At 46.9% G+C, this 25466-nt stretch overlaps 1 protein-coding gene across 14 annotated transcripts in view; it reads left to right on the forward strand.

The window, feature by feature from the left end:
* The window catches only part of FANCD2 (FA complementation group D2), a 206072-nt gene that overhangs the window by 22336 nt on the left and 158270 nt on the right, over positions 1 to 25466 (forward strand). For all 14 annotated transcript variants that reach the window (XM_042850045.2, XM_042850048.2, XM_042850051.2 and 11 more), the window contains 8 exons: positions 3533 to 3585; positions 5178 to 5256; positions 7868 to 7992; positions 12887 to 12974; positions 15654 to 15758; positions 18299 to 18399; positions 19042 to 19150; positions 20771 to 20806. In XM_042850045.2, the coding sequence (XP_042705979.2) occupies positions 3533 to 3585; positions 5178 to 5256; positions 7868 to 7992; positions 12887 to 12974; positions 15654 to 15758; positions 18299 to 18399; positions 19042 to 19150; positions 20771 to 20806 (696 nt within the window). The remainder of the gene's footprint in view (positions 1 to 3532; positions 3586 to 5177; positions 5257 to 7867; positions 7993 to 12886; positions 12975 to 15653; positions 15759 to 18298; positions 18400 to 19041; positions 19151 to 20770; positions 20807 to 25466) is intronic.

A 25466-nucleotide genomic window follows, 5' to 3' on the forward strand; every position in this document is an offset into this window, starting at 1 on the left:
CCTATCCAACCGCTCCCCACCCACTGACAGACCCCCCCCCCCCAGAACTCGTGATCCATACAACCCCCTCTGCTCCCTGCCTCCCCTAACCCCTCTCCAACCCCTGCCTCCTGACAGCCCCCCCAGAACTCCTGACTCATTCAGCCCTCCCAGCTCCTTGTCCCCTGACCACCACCTCCAAAGACCCCCCCCAATTGCCCCCCCAGGACCTTCCTTGCTCCCTGTCCCCTGACTGCCCTGACCCCTATCCACCCCCTGACAGACCACGGGACTCTCATGCCCCATCTAACCCCCCCTGCTCCCTGACTGCCCCCTCCAGAGACCCCCTGCCCCTAAACCCCCCCCAGGATCCCAACCGCTATCCAACCGACCCTACTCCCTGTCCCCTGACTGCCCCCACCCCTTATCCAGCCCCCCTGGCCCCCTTACTATGAGATGAGGGTCCTAGCCTCCCCGCGGAGCCAAACACTGCCCCGCAGAAGCACGCAGCCCCAGCTCCACAGGTGGGATGGGAGACAGAGGGGCTCAGGCCAGCTCCACACAGAGTGGGGTCAGGGCTGAAGCCCTGCAACTTTTGCCGCTAGGGTGGCTGGGGCTCCCGAGATGGGGACTTCAACCCCACATCTTCTGCCAGGGTCCAGGGCTTCTCCTCCCTGCCCCAGTGTGGCTCCTCCGCCCCCTCAGTGCAGCTCCTGCCAGGGTCCGGGCTTCTCCTCCCCCCAACGTGGCTCCAGCCCCGTCTGGGGCTTCTCTTCCCCCACCCCTGCATGGCTCCTGCCGGTAGCGTCTCCCACTGCACCAAGCCCTAGCCTAGCTGGGCTCCCTTGGGTCACCTGATGCCTGCTGTGGCCGGAGTGGAGCCTGGCTTGCAGGGAGCAGCCATTCATGTGGCTGCCATGGCCATCAGCCCAAGAGGTGCGGGGCAGCCCTAGGCAAGCAGGGGCTGGCTGTGCTGCTGCTGATAGCCCCGCACTCCCGCCCACACCTAACCCTAAGGCTTTTTTTTTTTTTTTTTTTTTTTTGAGACTCACTCGGCCCCTGCCGGAGCAGGGAGGCAGGAAGCAATTGATTTCAGCCTGCCCTGCAAACAGTGGAGGAGGGGAGAGGGAGGAGCAGCCTTCCCAGCTGGAGCTCAGGGCATTAGGGTGTGCCAGGGCACACCCGGCACACCTTGTGCGCATGCCTATGCTGGAGACACTAGGAGGAAGCAATTGCTATGTTTGGGGAGCACAAGGACTATGATTATGCCTAGTCCTTGTGCAAAGCGTATTGGGTTGGAAAGCTCTGTGAGTCCTCCCCCACTACCTTGTATACCCTTGCAAGAGCAGGCCAGTCTCATTTGCAGCGTACTGCATGCTTATACTCTTCTGACTAGGTGGCAGTCATTACCCTTCAGTTTCCTGAATTACTTTCCTGGCACAAATGAAGCACAGTGTATTGTAACAATACATCATGTTAACAGAGCCTTTCCTTGCAAGGCACTTTGTTAATCATATGTGCACTACAACAGTTTCTGAGGCAGAGGGCAGTAGCTGCCTTGCTACAGGCTGCTGTACCAGTGAGCAAGGCTTATCAGGAGCCAGGAGGGAAAATGTTTCTGTTTTTTTAATTCTCTTGTAATTCAAACATTTTAATGATTGTTGTTTTAAATACATTTTGAAAAATCCCATTTGGGCAGAGGCCAAGTAGGGAACATTAGATCCATGAAGGGGAGTGTTTTGTATAGGAAGTGTGTGTGAAAGTAGGGAGTTAAAATAGAAACTTTTTTCAGCCTTATGGTCGTGGTTGTTTCTGATGCCTCCAGCAGAGAGGTCACATAATGGAGTCTGGGGAAGGGAGTGTGGCTTCACATGTGTAGGGTTACCATCCGTCCGTATTTCCCTGGGCATGTCCGTCTTTTACATCTTTAAATAGCTGTCCGGGAGGAATTGGTAACAAAGTTAAAATGTCTGGGTTTTTTTTCTCCCTCGCCTCCCTTCCATGCAGAGTGCGGCCGCTGATTGGGCGGCTGGGGCGATTGACCAACTCCCATTGGCCTCCAGCAGCCAGAGCCCTCCCCTGCTCCCCCCTCCCTCTGTCTGCAGCCCTGTGTAACACACAAACTGACCCACCGGGCAGCGTGTTTTGCAAACACGTGGAGCCAGAATGATAAGGGGAGACCGGGGGGGGCAGTCAGGGAGCGGGGGAGTGTTGGATGGGTCCCCGGCCTCCACCTGCCACCACCCCCCACCGCGCGTTCCCCCCATAAGCCCTCCCCCGCCTGCTTGTACTGCCAGAGCCAGCAGCAACTGCTGTCTGCTGCCCCCGGGTCCTAGCATCCCCCATCCACTAATGGGAAGACAGGCTGCCCTTACCCTGCCCTTCCACCCTAGCCCCGAGCCTCTCCAATGCCCCAAACCCCTCCAACGCCCCAGCCCTCATCCCCCTGCACCCTAATCCTCTGCCCCAGCCCTGAGCCTCCTCCTGCATCATGAACCCCTCATCCTCAGACCCACAGCCCTCACCCCTGCGTCCCCTCCTATCCCCAAACTCCCTCCCAAACCCCCTCCCCACACACCCTCTCCTGCCCTCAAACTCCCTCACAAAGTCTGCACCCCCTCCCTTTGCACTGCCTCCTACCCCCAAACTCCATCCCAGAGCCTGCACCCCTCACCCCCTCCTGCACACCCACAAAACTACAAATGCCCTCCCTCCCTGCCCCAGCCCGGAGCCTGCACCCAGCACCCAAGCTCTACCCCAGAGCCTGCACCCTGCACCCCTCCTGCACCCTAATCCCCAGCCCAGGACCCGCACCCCAGACCTCCTCCCCCCACCCAACCCCCCTCCCAGAGCCTTAGACAGGTGCGGGGGGGTTCTGGGCACCACCAAAATTTCTACAACCCTGCCACCCATACGAGTGGATAAGGGTCGGGGCAGTCAGGGGACAGGTAGGGTTCTAGGGGTGGGGGGTTCTCAGCAGGGGGCAGTCAGGGGACAAGAAGCAGGGGGGGTTGGGGTTCTGAGGGGGGCAGTCAGGGGGTGGGAAGTGGGAGGGAGTGGATGGGGGTGGAGCTAGGGCAGGGCTTCCCCCTCCACCCCCCAGTGTCCTCTTTTTTGATTGTGGAAATATGGTAACCCTACACATGCATTTTTTTTTAAACTAATTTTCATTGCCACGCCTGAGTTATTTTGCTTGGTACTTTAAACCTAACAAGTAAGTGGCCCTGCTTATATGTCTTTGTTCCTGTAGGTGAGAGGTGAATAGGCTCCACAGTCTCTGTGACTCTGGTCTAGGGGTGCATCTAACTACCAAGGTTTTCCACTTTGCAGGAATCTTCCTCTGGTTTGCATGCTGTGTGTGTTCTGTCTGTGCTCGTGAGCGGAGAATTCCAATGAGCAAAGTTTCTTGTTCATGCTTTTGGGTCCCTTATACTCTGTGTGCATGCAGTGCCAAGGCACTGGGCCCAGTGCTGAATGGGGCCTCTGAGCACTAGCACAGTCTAAAAAAAAAAAATCAGCAGCATAATACTGCCTTTTTCCTTTTCTATTTTAGCCTGCTATTATAACAGTGTTATTGGAGAAGCTCCCTGAATTCTTTTTTGACACGTGAGTGCCTTAATATCTTCTCTCTGAGCTGAACTGAAACCTTGTCTGTTGAGTGTGATCCCAGGTGTTTGCTTTTAATCAATGACTAAAGTTTAACCAAAATGACCCTATTTACATATATGGGAAAACACTGAATCTGAGGAAGGGAGAGTACAATGTACTATACGGTACTCAGAGCATATAGTAGAGGACAAGCCTAAAGATGGGGAATTCCCCCTGATGTGGTGTGCATTCACTGGCTATTGGTGCTTACATTGGGTATATTGCCCAGTACAAGACTAAAGGCAGAGGCACTATGGGAGTGGAATTAAAAGGTGTCCCAGCAGAGTCCGGAGTACAACAATGACTTTTACATCTGCAAGAACTGAGATCCCTTTCAGCAATTCACTTCAAAAACTCCAAATTCCCTTGTACTGTGCGACTCAGGAACTCCACAGCAAATTCTCCCCACTCTTACATAGCTCAGGAATATGTAACTTTTTACAACAGTGTGATTTTAATTTTCAGGTTTCCTTTTTTTCTTATTTCACACTCCTGGAAAAACAAAAACAAAACCACAAATGCCCTCCCTCCCCCCACCAACCACAACTAGAAAATTCCCCTTCAAAAATGTAATTAAACTTATATTTAAAGTTGCTCTCATACAAGCTACAAAAGAAGGTGGAGAAAAAGGTTTTGAAAATATGGAAATGATCAGTTAAACTAAATGATAGTAATATTCCATTAACATTTATTAATGAACATATTAATGTAAAAATTATTTCTTACACATGTTTACAGTATCCTTAACTCTGACCTGCAATATATACTTACAAACTCTGTTAATGTTTACATGGGCTAAACATATTTATTTCTAGCCTGGATTCTTCTGTAGTGTGGGCAGAGCTTTAGAACTCTCTTCACTAATCCAGTTTGAAGCTATTTGTGGATAGAGGAGGCCTGAAGCTAAGTCACACTGAGTGTTCATTTGCATGCCAGAATGCCTGTGGTACTGAGGCTTGATCTCGGGTGACACACTGATAACCGTTGGTTTCTGGATGCTTAGGAAGTGAGAACTGTGAATGGTTTGCCCTACTTTGTACTGAAATCTGCAGTGGTTGTAAATGAAATTTTGCAGGTAGCTAATCCATGAGGGCTTGCTAATCTGCATAGTTTGGAACATATTTAGCAGAAATTCCTTTACTAACTGAGAGCTAGCAGTGAGAGGCTCTGCTGCAGTTTTGCATTTTTCACAGTTGCACTTTTCTCTCCCCTTGCCCTTTATTTTGGTAAATACATGATATTTCTCTTTCTAGCTGAATTTGCCTTGCATACTTTCATTCAGTCCATGGGCACCACATCATTACTAGTTTAATATTTTATTTAAAACAAAAACCAATTCCTCTAGCTGAATGCTTTTGTTTCAAAGTCTAGCACAATGGTGGGTAACCATGTATCAGGAAAATAATGAATCTGGAGAAAAATGGACAGTCATTCTACATTGTTTCCAGCTTTGGCTTCTGTAACAGTCTTGCTTAACAGTGAGACTGGTGTTGGCTCTGCCGGTAGGATAACTTCAACTGACTTGTATTTCACTTGTTCTGATGTTTCAGTGTGGGCACCTTTGGAACTAATTTCCCCCGGCTTATTGTCAATCAGTTTAAATGGCTTGACAAAATACTTGACAGCAAGGTAAGTAGCAGTCAGCAATATGTTTTCTACATTTAGTTCTTTGAGCATCCTCAGATGGGATGAGAGAACTATTTTGCTTGTAGGGGATAACAAGCACATACTGAAAAAGTATGGGAGGGGTCAAGCAACCAAAACATGTTGAAAACCTCCGGCTTTCTTTTTTAATACTATATTCAAACCATTTATGACAATGGCCATTATGAATCTTAGGATTTGACCCACAGATCTTAATATGTGGGCTGATAGAAATTTTGATGATAATGATAAAGTGGAATAGCCTGTCTCCCTCCCAAAGCAGAGGGCCAAAGGAGAATCTAGGGAATAAAGAGGACTGAACAAAAAGTCTAGTCCACAAAGTTAGGGAAGTTAGATGTAGGGAAATGCCCTGTAAATTATATGTGGTTTCTTAGCTGAATCTTTATGACGTTTCAGATGAACAATATAGAAAGTTCCAATCTATTAAAGTTTGTTCTCCAGTACTAATTTATTTTATCCAAATGCTTGACATCTTGTTCTTGTAAAGCATGATGTCATGATGCACTGTCCCAGTATGAAAATGTGTTAACCCCACAGATATTGGGGAAATTTTTAATACCCAATGTGTAAGTTGTGGAATGCAGAACAACCCCATCTAATGCAAATTGTAAACATTTGAATGGCAGAGAACACTAGATATAGAAGAGATGAGGATTTAAGTGAGGGTTAAAATGATTTCAATGCATCTGTATCTATCTTAGGTGTTTGCCCTTATTTAACCAGATTAAAGACAGTTTAGTTGAACCAGTGCAGCTGTTCTAATGGAGGCCAAACCTTAATATGTATAGACTAAGGATCTAATCCTGTAGTCCTTGTGACAGTAGTCTAATTAAAGTCCAGGGTGAAATGCTTGCCCCATTGAAGTCAGTGGCAACACTCCCCATGACTTCAGTGGAGCCAGGATTTCCCCCAGAGTAAGTAAGGGTACAGGCTCAGGCATCAAATTATTGGAGTTGTTATTGTGGGTCAATGAGGGTAAATAGTGGGGAAGATATAAGTATAGAGCCACTATGATCATGCTAAAGATATCTTTGACCATTAAATGTCTTGCAGTGTTTCTTGAATGTAGGAGAAAATGTACAGTAGTGGATGTCAGGAAGGAACATGTCCCACTCCCTGCTACCCCCACAGCAAAGACAAGATCACTTTCTGGCAAGAGGTCCTTTAGATTTGCAGGCACAGTTGCCTGACACCTAAAAATAAGGACTGTTTTTTATTTTCCTTATTTCCTCCTGACAGACCATTCAGATTGTAGCCCGAGGACTTTGAATGTTAGCTGTGCATTTGAAACACTCAGTCAGGAATCTGTACTGGAGTTAGCGCCTGACGTAACTCCCAATGAAATAAGTGACAGACCTCCCATTGACTTCAGTGGGAGTCAGGGGCATATTGACTTGTCTCATTTAAAGAGCCTTGATTTAAGGCCTGGTCTGCTCTTAAAACTTGGGTTGTTGTAGCCAAGGTGCTCAGAGGTATGAAAATTCCATACTGACCTAACCCCCAGTGTAGACGCAGCTAGCCTGATGGAAGAATGCTTCCATTAACCTAGCTACCATCGCTTAGGAAGGTGGAGTTCTTGTAGCAATGGAAAACCCCCTTCCATTGCTGTGGTCTGTGTTTGCACTACAGGCTTACAGCAGCATAGCTATGGCGCCGTACCTATGCCGCCAAGTGCCTATAGTGTAGACATGGCCTAAGTTGTTTTGAACTGAAGAACTTCATAGTTGTTTAACTGCCTGGCCTTGTTACTGAAAAGAATGGATGTCAGTGAACCTGAAGAGCTAACTGGATTTAACAGTTCCATCAGCACGTTTGAGAACTGCCGCTTAGATGGCCAAGAGGTAGATGAGGAGGATGAAGGAGTCTGGTAGAGAATTAGAGATGGATTCCGTATAATTGTTCTTGCTTTCTGTGTTCTCTGCTTCCTTTTTCTGTTTTTTTTTTTTATTAAATCAGTCTGACTCTGTTGATTACTCAGTACTCAACTACCATTACTAATAAAAGAGAGCAACTGTCCCATAGTGGTTTGAATGAAAGAGAGTTGCTGTCAATTGTAAAGGCTTGGTTATTTTTATCTTCCAATCTCCTTTGCCCAGCAAAGTAATTGGGGTTTTAACAGCAAAATATGCAGTGCTTTAAAAATCACAGTGTGATTTAAATTGTCATTTGGCTTAGTGGAGAAGGCACTGGACTGGGACTTAGGAGATCTAGGTTTTATTCCCAGCTCTGCCATTGGCGTGCAGGGTTATTATGGGCAAGTCACTTCACCTCCCTGGGCCTCAGTTTCCCCATCTGAAAAAATGACCTCCTTTGTAAAGTGCTTTGAGATCTACTGATGAAAAGTGCTAGGTATAATTATTATTTAAATGTGGTCAATCAAGAGGACAGTGATTATGGGTTTGTCCAGTATAAGCATAGAGAAATGACTTCATTAAGGACATTGTGTTTATAATGTCATCATTGCTGTGAAAATGTGCTGGGTTTTTGCTGGTGGTTAGCGAGAAGGCCATGTTCCTTTTTAATTTGCTATGGTGGTGATGAAATTATCATATCCCAATGTTTCCCTCTTCTGCAGGATCTCGTCATGAAATTAATGCAGATGGTTAGTGTTTCTCCGGCGCCAATCCAGCATGACATTATTACCAGCTTGCCAGAGATCCTGGAGGATTCCCAGCAAAGTGAAGTTGCCAGAGAGGTTAGGTAAGGTTGACACTCATGCTGTCTCTTAATCCTCTTCCCTGTGTATGCTTTACTCCCAGCTATGCAGTGCACCAGAGGTGAGATATGTTTTATCAAATTGTGAACTCCACTTTGTTTTGTATCTTCCATTTTGGTGTAGGACATCAATTTTGTTGTAGGGGCTGAGCTTATGTCTAATCTTGCCCTGGGGCAGGTTATTATGCTGTATCCCAGACACTGCCTTGCTCAAGAAGGGTGAGAGACACCTATTTGAGTGACTGTGTCAGATGGGGGGCATTTCCAGGTCCCAGCCCCATGTCTCTGCACAAACACTAATCCTCCCTCCTGTGGGGTCAGAGTTAACTCCCTAGATCAGGCACCATGGTCAACAATAGAACAACATTTTTTCTAACTCAGGCAAAGCCAGGAGTAGATCCAGCTCAGGCTTTCTGGCAGGAGTTACACAGACTCCCTTATCCCGATACAGCACCCCCAAACCTAACTAGGCACATGCCCAGACTCTCTGCCCCCCACCAATGCAAGCCCTGCTTGGGTCAGTCCAACTTGTCCGTGCACTCTGATGCTGGTGTGTGCTGTGAGCTCAAACTGCTAGGTCTTGCTGTGCTATCTCAGCAGTCCTGTTGTCTCCAGGCTGTGTGTCTGTAAGAGTCCCCCTTTTGCAAGCACCAGTGCAGTAGCTGGCTCTCCTCCAAGCAACTCCTAGTTCAGACTCTGTACCCAGGCGGTCCATAGTTAATTCTGTGTCCTTGTTCTGGAGTGGAACTCCCCCACTCCCTCAGCCAGTCAGTTTCCTCAGAATAGCAGGAGGTTTGGGGGTGGAGGGGTGGGAACAGCGATGGGAAGGGGTTCTACCCAGCCCCAAAACTCTAACTGAGAAACAATCACAGAGCGATTTAGGGTCATCAACTCTAATGTGTGTTAAATACTGGATCATCCACATGGAACAATGGACTGTCTACATCAGGGGTCTTAAACACGTGGCCCGCCAAGCTCCCCACGCCTCCCTGCCCGCGTGCCCCCCCCCCTGCCTACCCCCGCTCCCTGAAGCGGCTGGAACTATGTCCCTGCAGCCCCGGGTGGGGGGGGGAGGAGGGAGGAAGTAGAGGGCTCCATGCTCTCGCTTCCAGGCACTGCCCCCTGCAGCTCCCATTGGCCGGGAACGGGGAACCGCGGGAACACCCCCCCCCCCCCCCCCCGGTACTCTGGCTGCTTCCTGGAGCAGAGCGGGGCCAGGTGGCCACGGTGCATGGTGCCGGAGCCCGCACCCCACATCCCAACCCCCTGTCTGGAGCCCCCTGCCAAATCCTACATCCTCCCGCACCCCAACTCCCTGCCCTGAGCCCCCTGCACACTCCTGCATCTCAACTCCCTGCCCTGAGCCCCCATCACACCCCGCACTCCTCCTGCACCCCAACCCCCTGTCCGGAGCCCCCTGCCACACCCTGCACCCCAATCCCCTGCCGCACCCCTCATCCCTCCTGCACCCCACACCCCAACTCCCTGCCCTGAGCCCCCTGCTGTACCCTGCACCCCAACCCCCTGCCGCACCCCTCACCCCTCCTTACCCCAATTTCCTGCCCTGAGCCCCCTGCCGTACCCTGCACACCTCCTGCACTTCAACTCCCTGCCCTGAGCCCCCATCACACCCCACACCCCTCCTGCGCCCCCTGGGGGCAGGGAGGGGGTAGAGTTGGGGTGAGGACTTTGGGGAAGAGGTTGGAATGGGGACAGGGAAGGGGCGGGAAGAGGTGGGGCAGGGGCGGGGCCTCATGGAAGGGGTGGAGTGGGGGCGGGGCCGGGGGCAGCAAGGGGTGGGTGTCAATGATGCGGCCCTCGGGCCAATGCACTAGTCCTCATGCGGCCCTAGTGGTCATTTGAGTTAGAGACCCCTGGTCTACATCAGTGCCTAATTGTGGGGGGGAAAGGAGCTGGAGTTTCTCAGCCTGAGCACATGGCAGAAAGCGGTTAGAGACTATGGGTATGTCTACACTAGAAATGTAAGTCGACCTATATTAGGTGCATGTCCACACTGCCCTCCTTGGGTCAGTGGTGCACATCCTCACCATGAGTGCTTCCACTGACTTAAGAGGGGCAGTAGAGCCTGGTCTCTCAGCTCCGCAGGCAGCTTCCTGTCCAGAGCCTGGCTGCTCCACAGACTCTCGGGCTCCCAGTGGGCTGTCTCTCTCCTCCCTCTCCTCCCACCCACCCCCCATTCCCTACTGGGAGCGGGGGAAGTCACGTGAGGCTTCCTGCCTCCCCAGCTCCAGATGGGAGCAGGGTCCATTCTTGCCCCAGCTCTCAGCCAGGAGAGGGGTCCAGCTCTCCAGGAGAGCTGGAGGCAGCTGGACTTTAGCTGCCCGGCTTTCTTGTCAATTACACGGCTCCTGCCATGAAATTGACAAGACAACCAACAACTGATGTAAGTAATGCAGTGTCTACACAGATATTGTGTTGCCCTAACTACACCAGCATAAGCCTTATGCCTCTCGTGGAGGTGAAGTTATTATGTCGGTGGATTGAGGTACTTCTATCAGCAGGAGCAAGGCTATAGTGTACACACTGACATAATTAGGTTGACGTAAGCTGCCTTAGGTCAACCTAACTGTATAGTATAGATCAGCCCTATATTTAAGGGGTGGGCTCTCTGCGAAGGTGGGCTGGCCACCGCAACATGTAAGCAGAATGGGCTGGAGAGAGAGAAGGCAGGAGGAGCTCTGCCTAGACTGAAACACTGGCAAGACTCTGGACTCATAAAAGGCGTGAGATCAGACTAAGGGGAGGGTGCGTTTTAGGACGTTGTTTTTAAAGATCTATAACACACTCTAATGTGTTCTAAGAGTAAAAGGACTATAATTAAAAACATCCTTTGCTAAATCTATCTTTCCTGCCATCTTCTTGAAGGGATTGAATTAGAAGCCAGCATGCCAGCAATCAGGTGGAATTCAGGGGGTGCATGTCAAAGCAATTGCAGGGCTTGGGTGATCTGAGGCATTGATTTTGGGGACGAGTGTGGTTGGACTGTCATCCCATGATCTAAGGAAGGGCTCAGACAAAAGGTCTGTGCCTGGGAGTGTGCTCTAGAGACTCAGCGCCAGAAACAGTGACTAGACAGGGGGCTTAGAAGCACATGGGGCTCATGCGTGGGTCTCTTACTGCAGATTGGTGACTGTCCAGAAGAGAGCACTGGGACAGGTTGTACCAACACGTGGTAGTTAATGTATTAGCTAAAGCATGTTAAACATACACCTTTTTTCCTAGTAAAAACATGGCCTTAGACTAAGTTTTTGTGGGCAGTGACTGTCTTTTACCTCCGTATAATGCCTAGCACAATGGACACCTGGGGCTTCTAGGTGCTACTGCAATAAAAATAATTCATAATAATAATTAAATATCATGTAATAATATGTATGTACAAGGTGGCAGAATTAAGTTTGCACAGGCAACTTTTGACTGCTTGGCTGAATAACCTTAACATTCTTGTAGTGCTGGGTGGTTTTTTGTATGTAATTTCATATGTGTTTTTTAAAAAGAAACTGAAAAAACAGAAATTCCATCATATGGATTCATACTGACCCCTGCTTGGGTCATCAGCAGATTTTGAACCAAGCACCTTTAGGGCCACAGCACAGATTTTTACTACTTGAGCTAAAGGAATAGATGGTAACAGCCTAATACTGTTAACACTTATGTGGACCAACCACCAGCGGGAACACAACATGCACTTTGCAAGTTGCATAGTATCTTACATAATTGTCTACAAGACAGCAGAGTAATGTTGGGATCAAGATTTGTGAAGTCTTTTCCTGGCTCTGGAGGGCAGTGAGTTTACTGGTTACAGAGAGCACTATTAATGACCTTGTGCCACCACTCAGTGAAATATGGGCAATAATACTTGCCTGCCTCTTACTGTGTTTATTGGAAAAGTCCTCACGCCCCTGTAACAGGCTGTGAAATTCAATACGTTATTAACACCAGTCAGTGGAAGGTGGCTCCCTGCTCAGTGCACTTTCCCCACAAGCCAAAGGGAAAGATGTTGTTGTTGTGCTTGTGTCCTGTCTGGGACCATATCTGCACTACGGGGCCTATACCGGCATAGCTATGCATAACCTCACAGCGTAGATGCAGCCTGCACTGACAGAAGGGGCTTTTCTGTCTGTGTAGGAACACCACTTCCCCAAAGTGTTCTGTCGACCTACCAGCATTTACACTGGGAGTTAGGTCAACTCCTATTTTGCTTAGGAGTGTGGATTTTTCACAAATGTGAGTGATATAGCTATGTCAACCTTGATTTTAAGTGTCGGCCAGGCCTGGTGCTCTAATTCTGGGTCTGCGATGTAGGAGGCTGGGCCTGAGAGCATGACTGGGGCATGTGGAAGGTCAGTGGGACCAGAGCATGCTCAGTAACATGGAATGTTCAGAAATTTTAAGAACAAAGCCTCTAACAAATCTTTACTGAGCATGGGCAAATGCGTGATTTTCAGGGCTTTATAATTTGGCCAAATCTGGGTGGATTTTTATGGGGTGGTAAAAGGCATCTCACTGACCCCAGGACCAGTCCTTGCCAAATTTCAAGTCCTTGCTCCACCTGAAAACTGAGGCTTATACTGGAAAGTGCTAGGCATTGCTCCCAGTCCTGCCCAAAATAACAATGAGAAATAGTAAACTTTACTCCTTTTCATGTCCACTTAAATTATAGTGATCCCAAATTCATTGTGTTCAGAGAGAAGCAATTTTTTCCAGAGTAACCATTTTCTATAGTGCCTCTGGCATATATTTGTCACTGTTGCAGAGATTCTGGAGTGAGTGGAGAAACTGCTGACATTTTATAATTGCATAATTCCACTTAATAAAAAACTTGTATTTATTTGTCTGCAATCTTCTTCTTGTGTATCAGCCAGCTGTTAAAACGGGACAATCGCCTAACTGTTCCGATCCTGGATGCCCTTTCCAGTTTGGATCTTGACGCAGGACTTTTGGCTGAGGTAAGAGATTCTCTACTAAACAGAAGCATAAATATTAGAGCTGCTCTGATCATTCCAAGTGTTGTGTTAAAACCAGCTCCTTTGAGTCTTTCTGTGCCAGCCAAAGTGGGAAAGGTGGCAGGAATGTCATTTGAATCTATAAGCCTATTATATAAAATTGTTCTTGAGAGAAAGCAGTGAATTGAGGATGACTTGTATGAGATTTTCTGGCTATAATGCAGTGGTGTGTTCTCAGAGGATGTGCCATCCTCAGTTAGCAACTGTTTATGCCCTGAAACATAAGGGCTTATTTCCCCTATTGTTTTTACCCTGTCTATTGTAAATGGATGTTCTCATTATACGTGTACATTTCTAACCCTTTAAATCCTATTAAACTCTTGGCCTCAGTGATATTATTGTGACACCTAGTACCACAGATTGTGTTATTTTTTAAAAAATATTCTATTATCCATCTTAAATTTGTTGCCCTTCAATCTCATTGACTGTCCCCTTGATCTTGTATGATGAGAAATGCTAAATAGGAGCACACAATTTACCGTCTTCATTATTTTGTGTCACTATACGATGTCCCTTCTGAACGAAACACTCCGTCTTTTCAGGCTGTTCTCATGTGGAATTCACTTCAGCTTCTGATCATTTCTGTTGCCCATCTCCAAAACCCTTGTTATCTCTGCTATTTAGTTTTTGACATGTGGAGACCAGAATAGAATCCAGTATTCTAGGTGAGAGCATCCCACTGATTTATATAACATTCCATATTCTTCTCTAGCCCCTTCCTTTGCATCCAAACATCTTGTTTGTTTTATTGGCCATCACTGACATTGATCAGCAGTTTTCACTGAGCTGTTTACAAGAATTCTCAGGTGTCTTTTCTTGAGTGGCTCCAGTCAATTTAGAATCCAGCAACATATGGGTATTCAGAATATCCCTTCCAATGTGTATTACTTTGCACTTGTCAGCACTGAATATCATTGGCAATCGTGTTGCCCATTCCCTTACCTTGCCATGATGGTGTTGCCCTACTCCCTGCGAAGTTCCTCGCTATCTTTTCCAGCCTTGCCTATTCTAAATATTTTTTTTGTAGATTCATAGATTCCAAGGCCAGAAGGGACTATAGTGATCATCTAATCTGACCTCCTGTATAACACATGCCAGAGAACTTCTCCAAAATATTTCCTAGAGTAGATCTTTTAGAAAATCATCCAATTTTGATTTAAAAACTGTCAGTGATGGTAAATCCTCCCAAACCATTGGGAATGATTTTTCATCATTTGCAAATGTTGCCACTTCATAGTTCACTTTTTTCTGGGGATTTTTATTAAATATCACCAGTCTCTGTTCAGAACCACTGGCCACCTTTCCCCATTATGGAAATTCCACTGTGCATCTCAGTTTAAAAAGAGAGAAAGGTCTGTGTCATGGGGTGTATAGAACCCATGCTGGCCTGATAACCAAGAAATTAAAGCAATAACTGCCTGTCAGTGCTGATTTGCAGCCTCACAGCAGCTGGGGGAGAAAAAGAGCTGAGAAGCAGAAGGGTGGGGTGGCTGCCAGAGGAGCAAGCAGGCCAGAGAAAGAGGGTCCTGCCAGCAAGCTGGCGAGAAGCCTCCCCAGACTGACAACAGCCCAAAGAATGAACGACCAGAGCCACAGGCCGCAGAAGCCTACAGAGCCAATGGAAGTAGGAAGGAGCTCAGAGTATTGCAGGAAAACTGTTATGGACTGATTCTGCCTGCCTGCCTGGGTTAAGGGTCCTGAGCTGGATTCTTAAATGTGCCTGAGTTCCCCTACCAACCCCTTAACAGAGACTTAAAAGCCAAAGGGGGTTCCAGGCCCCTTTAGGAAAGGACCAGATAACCCTGCCAGCCATAAGGGGAAGCCCGTACATCCCAGTGGGACAGAAATTAATGTCCTTGCCTCCAGAAGGACTATGGAGACCCAGACCAGAAGGGCAGACTAACTGCCCTGTCGATCTGAAACGATTGTGCAATGCCCTGTCTAACCAAAGGGTGGCACTACTGCATGGGGCACTAGCTCACAGTCTGTAAACAGGCTTGTGGGCTGCCTTTCAGAGATGCTGCTGCACATGGAGGCAAAGGAGCCAGAGAGGACAGTTTATATCTATATTGATGACCTCTGCTGCTTGTCTGACTTTGGCTGTTTAAAGGGATCCCACTGTGGATCATGATTTCTTGGAAAGCGGCTGAGGGAGATTCAGTGACTCGGCACTGGGCTTAGTCTCTGTGTTTTTGTTTTGACTTTTATTAATACTGAATGCTGCTGAAGAAGACACAAGTGGCACCATTCTGCAACCCCCTCTCAGAATGAATCCCTGCTGATATAGCATCAGTCATGTCTCTGTTGACTGGCAGTCATTTTTATGAGGTGTCACCTCATTGTAAAGGCAACACCTACAAGATAACTGTACAGCAGGGTGAAAATGTAGAATGGAGGTGAAGTACAAAGGCTTCTCCCAGCCAGAGCCTATGTACGTGCTGAAATGGTACAATTCTCATGTTCAGGTTGCTTCTGAGCACAATGCAGGTTGTTTGTTTGAGTGTATTAAAGACTATTTTATTATTTACGCAGCCCCAAAGGGGTGCTAGTGCTCTAGAATAAACTTTACATCCCCCTGGCACCCTAGTCTTACAGATGACACAATATTGCTCTTCCCTTTAGGTGCGGCAGTCTGCTATGATCATTGTGCCTGCTGTAAAATTGGAAGATTTGCCTGTAGTAATCAAATTCATTCTACATAACATCAAAGCTGTGGATGCAGTAGAGGTACAGTATTTACTCTGTCACAGAGAGGAGATGTACAAATGAGTATTCTTTAGGAACACAGGAATGGCCATGCTGGTATAAACCTATGGGCAACATAGTCCAGTGTCCATCTTGGCAGAGATCAATGCCTGAGTCTTCAGGAGAAGGTGAAATACTCTAATAATACTCTACATTACTAATTACTAAACCCCAAAAGGAATTTATTCTTGATCCCCATTGTTGATTCACTTCTGCCCTGAAGCATGAGGATTAAGAGCCCCTCATGTGCTCTGGGTATTTTTCAAGCCCCTTTGTTGTCATTTGTTATTTAAAATACGTTTTGCAGAAAGTGACAGGAATTTTCTTTAAAGGGCCTTTCCATGAAATTCATGTGTGGTGCCCCTCTTTCTGTCTCTTTTGTCCCAGGCCCTTTAAATTTCCCTGGTCCAGCTCCAGCTAGGCTGACTGCAAAAGTCTTTCAAAATAAAATTACCGCAGACACAAAACCTTGATAACAGTAGTCCTTCCTCCCAGTGTTGTTCAGGAGGGTTGTTTTCCATTCCTCTTCCACAGCCTCGGAAAGGGACTGTGGGTCACCCCTTTCCCTTCTGGGGCTGATGGTCCCTGGCAAACAGTTCCTCTCTATTTTCCCCTTTCACCATGAGAACAGGGAACCTTTAGTGCTCTCTCCCCCTCTTCTTCCCCCCCTCCCGCCCCCAATGGTTTTTGTCTCGATTGGTTAGATGATTGATTAGGAGAGGAGCCTTGCCCCACCCTACACTGAAAGGCTGTTGGCTCTGGGCCCTTAAAGAAACAGTCATCTCTTTTCCCTTGGGCCATTTCCCCCATGTCTGCCCCTTCTGTCCCCAGGATCATCATTTGGTTGAGACTGTTTGGAAAGGGTAACCTGAACCCTATTTCCTCTCACTCCCCCAAGTTCTCTTTTCCTCAAAGGACCAGGATGGGGGGGTTGTCACTCCCTGGGTGCAGACTGGGAGCCGCTGGAACTGCTGTGCCCCCTAACAATTCAGTTGGGATGGCCTATCTCACACTGCTCTGCTGGTGACTCAGCCAGCCTCTCCAGGCCCTGTTACACCCAACACAACAGCAGGTGGCACCACACACCCAACTGAGTTACCTGGGTGCTTTACCTAAGCCACTCATGGACAAACACGGGCAACAGTCAACTTCCCAGCTCCCCAGCTTTTTATACCGGAGTATAAACCCAGAATTATACAGGATCTGTACCATGAAAGCTCATTAATTAATTCACTCTCCTCTCAATGTGGGAAAGATATCCAACAGCGTTTGTTTACCAAGCGGAGATTTTCCCATATACTTCACTCAAAATGCACTGGTTAAGATAAAACATAAAACAAATTTATTAACTACAGAAAGGTAGATTTTAAGTGATAGCAAAAAGACCAAAGCAGAGTACCTAGCAAAGAAACAAAAATGCAAGCTAAGCCTAATATACTAGATAGATGGGGTTTGAATTAGCAACTTCTCACCCTGACTGATGATAGAAGCAGGCTTGCAGATTCTTAAGGCACAAGCTGCATCTGCCTTGCAACTTGGGTTCTCCTCCCCCGTTCCAAATCTTTTGTCTTCCAGAGCTTCTTTCAGGAGTTGAGTTGTGGGAGAGTGAAGACAAATCATGATGTCACTCCCCACCTTATATATTCTCTCCATATGGCAGGAACCCTTTATTTCAAGCTAAGTTCCCAGCCCAGTTTGTGGAAAAATACAGGAATTTAGTGTCGTGTGGTCTAGTCACATGACCTTGCATGCCTTGCTGAGCCATAGCAGCCGTTATTCATAGGCTGTCTGAAGCGTTCCCAGGAAAGCTCACTAGGTGGGGAATAAGCTTCTTCTAAGGCCTATTGTTTCCCTTAATGGCCCATTACCTTGAATAGGCCCTTCACAATCAGCTGTCTAGACTGGAAGCATCTTGCCTAGTGGATATTACCCAGGTGTAACCACATCTGAAATACAGATACATAGTCAATATTCATAACTCCAGATACAAAAATTATACATGCATACAAATAGGATAATCATATTCAGCAAATTATAACTTTTCCAAAGACACCCCACATTTAATTAATTAATTAATTTTTTTTTAATTAATTAATGGAGATATCCCATCTCCTAGAACTGGAAGGGACCTTGAAAGGTCATCGAGTCCAGCCCCCTGCCTTCACTAGCAGGACCAAGTACTGGTTTTGCCCCAGATCCCCAAGTGGCCCCCTCAAGGATTGAACTCACAACCCTGGGTTTAGCAGGCCAATGCTCAAACCATTGAGCTATCCCTCCCCCCCACGACACATCTTGCAGAAAATGCATCATATAATCATGTCATAATCATACCACTATGATGAATATGGGATGCAGTGTCACAATCAGTGTGTCTCGTTACGGTCTGTAATATTGTCTCGGGGGATTCTACAGAATTGTCTTTATTTTTCTTCCACCTTTCTCTATCCCTCAAATCTATCCATTGATTTGTACAAATGCTCTAACAAATGTGCCTATCTGTTATAAATGACTGTGCTCTGCAGGTGATTTCTGCCCTTCGCAAGAACTTGGATCTGTCGTCATGTATTTTACCTCTGCAGATGCTGTCTTCTCAGAGCAAGCTCAAAAGCCAGCCACAAACGAGGTATTTGCATTGTATCTGCATGATTCTGCTTGGTTTCTGCATAGGAAAGATGGGACAAATGGACTTTGATTCTAATTTCTGAGACTTCTCAGTTGGGTTTAGTTACATACACTAGCATCATTTGCCCAGTGTGCTATCTCTGCTGGCATCCTCAGTGCTCAGTCAGTGTCCCTTCCAGCCAGCATCACTGCAACCGCATCACTGCAACCACATCCCTGTGTCTGCTGCCATATCCTGTTCAGATGGCACCCTCCACTGTCCCACTGCAGTGTCTCTTCCAGCCAGCACCACACCCTTGCAGCTGTGCTGGCACAACCATTCTGGCTTGTACTGCTGTGATTTCATCCCCCATCACCCTGGCTGGCATTTGCACCCAGGACTAGCACCACTGCCACCTTGTCCCTGTCCCTCTGCCACCACATGATCCCTGTCTGGTACTGCTGCTGTTGCACACATCTCTTCCTACCTGCCCTGCCTTTATTGTGATTCCAGCCAGCATTGCTTTCACTCCATCCCTACCATCGCCTCCCTTCTAGCAGGTGCTGCTGCAGCTGCTCCTCTTAGCGCTGAGTTGACTGGTACCTTTTATGACAAGACTCACAAAACAGATGAGCAATTCTGTTCCTCTCTGGTTGTTTGCAGTTCCTCCACAAGCCAAGTAAGCAGCAGCCAGAACTGTGTCAAGCTCCTTTTTGATGTGATAAAGTCGGCTGTGAGATTTCAGAAAGGCATTTCTGAAGCTTGGATTAAGGTCAGATTGTGCTCTCCAGGGTTTCTCTGGTTTGTAATGTAATTAGAACATTAACTGTAGATTTCCCCACTTGCAATTGTAGTTTCACAAAACTATCAGGTGTTATACTTTTATCCCTGAAAGTACTGATACTAACCTTTTTCTGTGGTATTGATGCTTTGCACTTTTCAGCTGTAAATCTCAAAGTGCTCTCAAGACTGTGGGTAAGCAGTACAAGCCTCGTTCTACTAAGCGAGGACCTGAGTCACTGGTGAAGCCCAAGAGTGTCTTTTAAGATGAGCACTTCTTTGTAAATTTGTGCTTTAGGTTATCTGGGCCTCAGTCACCTCATCTGTGAAGTGGGGGTAATGATATTGCTGTTCTTCATAAGGATTAGCTTGGTAATTGATGTTTGTAATGCACTATTGAAATGTCCAGCAGGGACTGATCCTGCAGAGAGGTCAAAGTTCAATTTTTAATAATGGGCTGGGGTATAAATTATGAGCCTGGAATTGGTTTCTTGTTCCCAATTCTTAGTTTGTTTATTCAGGACTTCAGTTCGTTTTTCAAAGGCTGAGGTTGTTTAAGAGTATCCTCAGTCAAACTGTAAATTTGCACATTTATTCATGTGGGAGGATGTAGGACTGGAGGGAAAGAGCAGATCTTAAAAGAATAATTGGATGAAGTCAGATGTCCTGTGATATAAGGTGTTCAGATGCGAGTGGAGATGCTACTCAGGATCTATGCAAGAATGAGGGAAAAACTGAGGAATCAGAGAAGAAATTTGAGGAAAATATACTGTGCTGCGTGCCTTCTTTCCCTTCCCTGTGCCTAGAATACTTCCTGCCGGCTGCATTCAGCCATACCAGAGTGTTAGACACACTTTGAGAAAGTGAGGAACTTTCGGCCTATCTTGCAGTTTGAATGTTCTGTTTATCTGGCAGTTTCTTTCCCCCCAAAATAGTGTACCCACTCATCTGAGCCACCCTCACTGGATCAAATTTTACATGCTGTGGTGGCTAGACTTTTTTATTTTATTTTTTTAAGGGAATTGTTCTGTTCCTCAATGAAGACATTATTCTTACTCTGGAAAAATTTCATATGGGGAGGTGGAGGAGGAGGAGCTAGCTTTTAATGAGAGCTCTAGGAACTGCCTCCAGACTCTGCAGTATTTAGTGCAATCCAGTATCCTGGATTGATGGGTTTGCAGAGAAGAGAAACTGACAGGTGCAATATTTCTTTTGCTATCTGCCTGGCCAGTCTGGTCATTTCCATTGTATAGGATATGTGTGTTTTGAAGTCCGTTATTACTGTACGCTATTCATAGAATCCTAGGACTGAAAGGCACCTCAAGAGGTCATCTAGTTCAGTCCCCTGCACTCATGGCAGGACTAGGTATTATCTAGACCATCCCCGATAGGTGTTTGTCTAACTTGCTCTTAAAAATCTCCAATGATGGAGATTCCACAACCTCCCTAGGCAATTTATTCCAGTGCTTAACCACCCTGATAGTTAGGAAGCTTTTCCTAATGTCCAACCTAAACCTCCCTTGCTGCAGTTTAAGCCCATTGCTTCTTGTCCTGTCTTCAGAGGTTAAGAAGAACAATATTGTAACTGTTTGTTTATTTCTTTCCTCCTTAGGCTATTGAGAACACTGTCTGTGTGTCTGACCATAAGGTAATGCCTCTTTTGACTCTTCCTGTGCGGTAGTTGTTGTGTTATGAGCATCTGTCTTGGACACACACTAGCAAGGGCACTTGCTTTGTCCACAGCAACAGGATTGGAGGTTTTGCTATGGAGATTAGGAGATCAAGATCAAGAGATCTTGTGGGTCTCCATGCATTTGTTCTCTCCATGGTTTTAACTGGGTTTGCTCTGAATTATATTTACACCTGAACATTCTTAATAACAAATGCATCCAGCCCAGTCTGAAAGTAATGTGAGAGACGGTTTCTCTGAATCCACCTCCCTCCTCGACCTGTGGTACTAGAGTCTGATCAGCCAGTTAAGTGACTTATTGAGCCCCGAACTTTCTCTGTAGAGCTGATGAAAAATGGATGGTTCTTTTTAGTTTTTATTTTCTTTAGTGTTCTGCAGCCCAGCATCTCCCCCAATTCTGGACATCTCAGCTGCTTTCGTCTCTCTGCAGTGCACAGATGTGAATGAGCATTTTGGCGCCACACGCTTTGGTCACGCACCCCTCCCCCCCCATCCGTGGCAGCAGACAGTGGCTGTTCCTTTTGCTCTTGTCCTTGCTCCTTCAATTTTAACTTTTCTGTCTTGTTCTTTGTGCAGTGAGGAGCAGGGTTCTCCCTCCATGAGCCTCCGCTGCGATGTTTCCCTGCTGGGTCCTCTGCTCCTTACAGGCACGGCCAAGCAGCCAAGAGAGCACTGAGTCAAATCCAAACAGTGCTCGATTTGTGAGGCAGCCATCCCAGGCTCGGCAGACGATAAGTTGCCCCAGCCTTCAGTCCCTAATTTTGTTAGGTCCTGGGGCTACGAGTCGGAGAGGCAAGTGGGGTCCCTACCAATGTTCCCTCTAATTTTTTCCGTCCATGTGCGGAATGAATTTTGTTACGTGCACCAAATGATCGAGATCATGTGTGGATGTGCACCACCAGTAAGTAGAAACAAAAAACCTAGATATAATAGATATTTTTAAAAAATTACCATAGGAATAATTACTTCAGCCAGGAAAGGTTAGGGATTTTAGAACTCATTACTCAAAGAATTAAATGTAAGTGTAAGAGAGAAATAAAAACGATGAAATGCATAGACCAGTCAAAAAACTCAAATAACAGTACTTTGAAAGAATAAAATTACAGAGAATATATGTGCATTGCAGGAAGTAACAACAACAACAACAATGATACAAGTATGTGTTGGGAGGTGACTCTGTGTGTGTGTGTGTGTGTGTGTGTGTGTGTGTGTGTGTGTGTGTGTGTGTGAGAGAGAGAGAGAGAGAGCGAGAGAGACAGAGGCACACAGTGTCTGTGTGTGAGAGAGACATGTGTTGCCCCTTTAAGAACATTGCCCTTTTAAGTAGATCAGCACTCAAAGGAGACAGAGCAGCAGCCACTAGCAAGCTCCCTCCATCCCACTCCTGAACCCTGTCACCCCCTGTCAAGGCTGTATCCCCACTTTGAACTTTACGGTACAAATGTGGGGGCCTGTATGAAAACTTCTAAGCTTAACTACCAGCTTAGATCTGGTCCGCTGCCACCATCCCAAAGCTAATTCCCTTCCCTGGGTAGCCTTGAGAGACTTTCACCAATTCCCTGGTGAATACAGATCCAACCCCCTTGGATCTAAAACAAGGAAAAATCAATCAGGTTCTTAAAAAGAAGGCTTTTAATTAAAGAAAAAAGGTAAAAATCATCTCTGTAAAATCAGTATGGAAAATAACTTTACAGGGTAATCAAACTTAAAGAGCTCAGAGGACTCCCCTCTAGTCTTAGGTTCAAAGTACAGCAAACAAAGATTAACACTCTAGTAAAAGGTACATTTACAAGTTGAGAAAACAAAGGAAAACTAACATGCCTTGCCTGGCTATTTACTTACAAGTTTGAAATAGGAGAGAATTGTTTAGAAAGATGTGGAGAACCTGGATTGATGTCTGGTCCCTCTCAGTCCCAAGAGCGAACAAACTCACAAACAAAGAGCACAAACAAAAGCCTTCCCCCCTCCCCCCCCACCCAAGATTTAAAAGTATCTTGTTCCCTTATTGGTCCTTTGGGTCAGATGCCAGCCAGGTTACCTGAGCTTTTTAACCCTTTACAGGGAAAAGGATTTTTAACCCTTTACAGGGAAAAGGATTTTGGAGTCTCTGGCCAGGAGGGATTTTATAGTACTGTACACAGGACAGCTGTTACCCTTCCCTTTATAGTTATGACACCCCCCACACACACACTCGCAGAGATAGGGTAGAGGGGCAAGGAGGGGAAGGGAAGGGGGACACCCTGACATCAGCACTCTCCCTCTCCCTGGTTCTGCATAGCAAGCAAGAGGCTCCTGGGAGCAGCTCCAAGGCAGAGGGTAGGCAGGAGCAGCGTGGCAGTGGCGGGAGGGGAACCTGAAGTGTGCGTCACTTGATAGACTGCTGGGTGGCCACGCAGCTCAGAGGGAATTTAGGTCCCTATCCACTAACGCAGCTATGACTCCAACGGGGGGAAAATGGACCAGGAACCCCAGTGCAGAACAGGGAGAGGCTCCAGAAGCAAGGAGAACCCTGATCACTTGACTAAGGGAATAAGTTCCAGGGGCCTCTTGCAGAACTAAGAGGGGAGGATTGCAGGGCCACAAGTGTCCTCTGCCTCCCTGCAAGTCGTAAAGTGGGTCCTGAGCACCCTGGGGAAAGAAGCAGGGCTTCTAATCAGCCCCCTCCCTCCTGAGCTGTCCACGTGGGCCCTGACTAGTTCCCCCTCCTAGGTTCAGAGCCAGAACTCTCAAGAGGGCTCTAGGCCCAAAGGAAGACAAGCTGTAGGCGGCTTCTCCAAAGCCACAGTAGAGCTTCTATACTCCCAAAGTTTAAAAAAAAAAAAAAAGATAAAAAATCTGAAAGGGGGAAAAAAAGGCACACAAAATCCAGGCGGTCTGAGTCCTCCGACTCTTCCCCCAGCAGAAGGTGAGCTGTCTGGCTCTGATGCCAAACAGGCCGGGGGAAAAGCTTAGCAAAGGGTTTTTCCCCTGGAGAAATGTCAAGCCATGTGCAGCAAGGTTATCTGCACGATTCAAACACAACCTCAGCAGGCTCCTGAGAGTGAGCCTCAGAGTCAATTTCTTCCCTCAAAATCCTCCCCAGTGGCGGTGATACCCCTTCATTCCTCCTTCCAGGAGGTGAGTAGGGTGAGTGGGGTAAGCCAGGTAAGGGCCAACATGTTAACAAGAGTGATGTCAGGCTCCATAACATTCCAGACCCAAAAGGCTCCATTGCTGAGATACCAAAGGCTGACGCTGCTGTAGTATGCTTCCCCAGGGATACGGTTAGCCCCTCAGAAGGGGAGTTCTACCCTCCGGACTTCACAGTTAGGAAGATGGAGGCCATTCTCAAACAAGACTTTGAAGCCTCCTCTGCCACCTACTGAGCTTCCCTGGGAGCAGCTGCCTGCTTTGCAAGAGTATCTCTCCTGGCTGGGAGATCACAAAGCCCTTAAGGAGAGAGATCACCCTGACTTTGGCTCCATTTTAATTAATGTCTCTCTAGCGACAGTTTTGCTAATTGGGGGCCGGTTTTGTTCAGTATCTAAATTAATGATCTGGAGGATGGCGTGGATTGCCCCCTCAGCAAGTTTGCAGATGACACTAAACTGGGAGAAGTGATAGATACGCTGGAGGGTAGGGATAGGACACAGGGGGACCTAGACATATTAGAGGATTGGGCCAAAAGAAATCTGATGAGGTTCAATAAGGACAAGTGCAGAGTCCTGCATTTAGAATGGAAGAATGTAGGGATATAAAAGAAGGTACTAACAGTGATTCCCCCAAGTGACAGTGACCCCCTCATAATTTGTCCCCCACACTTTAAAATCCAACAGTTTCACCAAGTACAAAAATCTCTTGGGTCTTCTGTTAAAACTTGTAAGCTACTGTCTGTAGAAACCATTGATTATATCTATCCTGTGAAAGATACTTTACTACTATGTAAAACTTACAGACAAGTTAACTGACTTTGTTCTTAAAGTAATTGATACAAGGTAAACAAACACTATAAGCCATTAAGTGACTTTCACTTCATTCAATGGCTCCTAGGACAGACCCCCACCCTCTGTGATTAAAGGGCCGGGAGTCTCAAATGAATTAGCACACACCCTGAAAGAGGTGGAGACAATAAATTAAAATATGGTTAAGGTATGAAATGTATGCTGATGAATGCTTGATATACATGGATGGTTAGGAAGGTGCCAGCCTAAAAAGGGAGTATCCATCAGCCGAAAAATGTGTCAAGTGGATGACCAGAAAACCCCCGGAGGGTAAACTGGGATCCACCCCATCACCTGGAACGATGAGAAACACAAACTTTGGACAGTGTGGAGCCACCAGGAATGTGCCACTTTGGACAGGAATGTGCCATCTGCTGATTAAGTCAGCAACAGCAGGATGAAACAGCTCCCATAGACTAACATAGGAATTAATTCCTATAAGAATGGACTCTAAAGACTGATGACTTTGAGTCTCTGGTTCTGCTGCCAGCCTCCAGGAGCATCAGGTGCACCTGACACAGACTCGGCTCCATCCTCATGACCAAGATGACTGGCCAGTAACTTGGCATGAGCAACTTCTAGGCTGGTAACTATAACACCTATACAGAACTTGAATGAATGATTGTGTAAATGAATCT

This window comes from Chrysemys picta, chromosome 7, assembly GCF_011386835.1.
Source record: "Chrysemys picta bellii isolate R12L10 chromosome 7, ASM1138683v2, whole genome shotgun sequence".
Lineage (NCBI taxonomy): Eukaryota > Metazoa > Chordata > Testudines > Emydidae > Chrysemys > Chrysemys picta.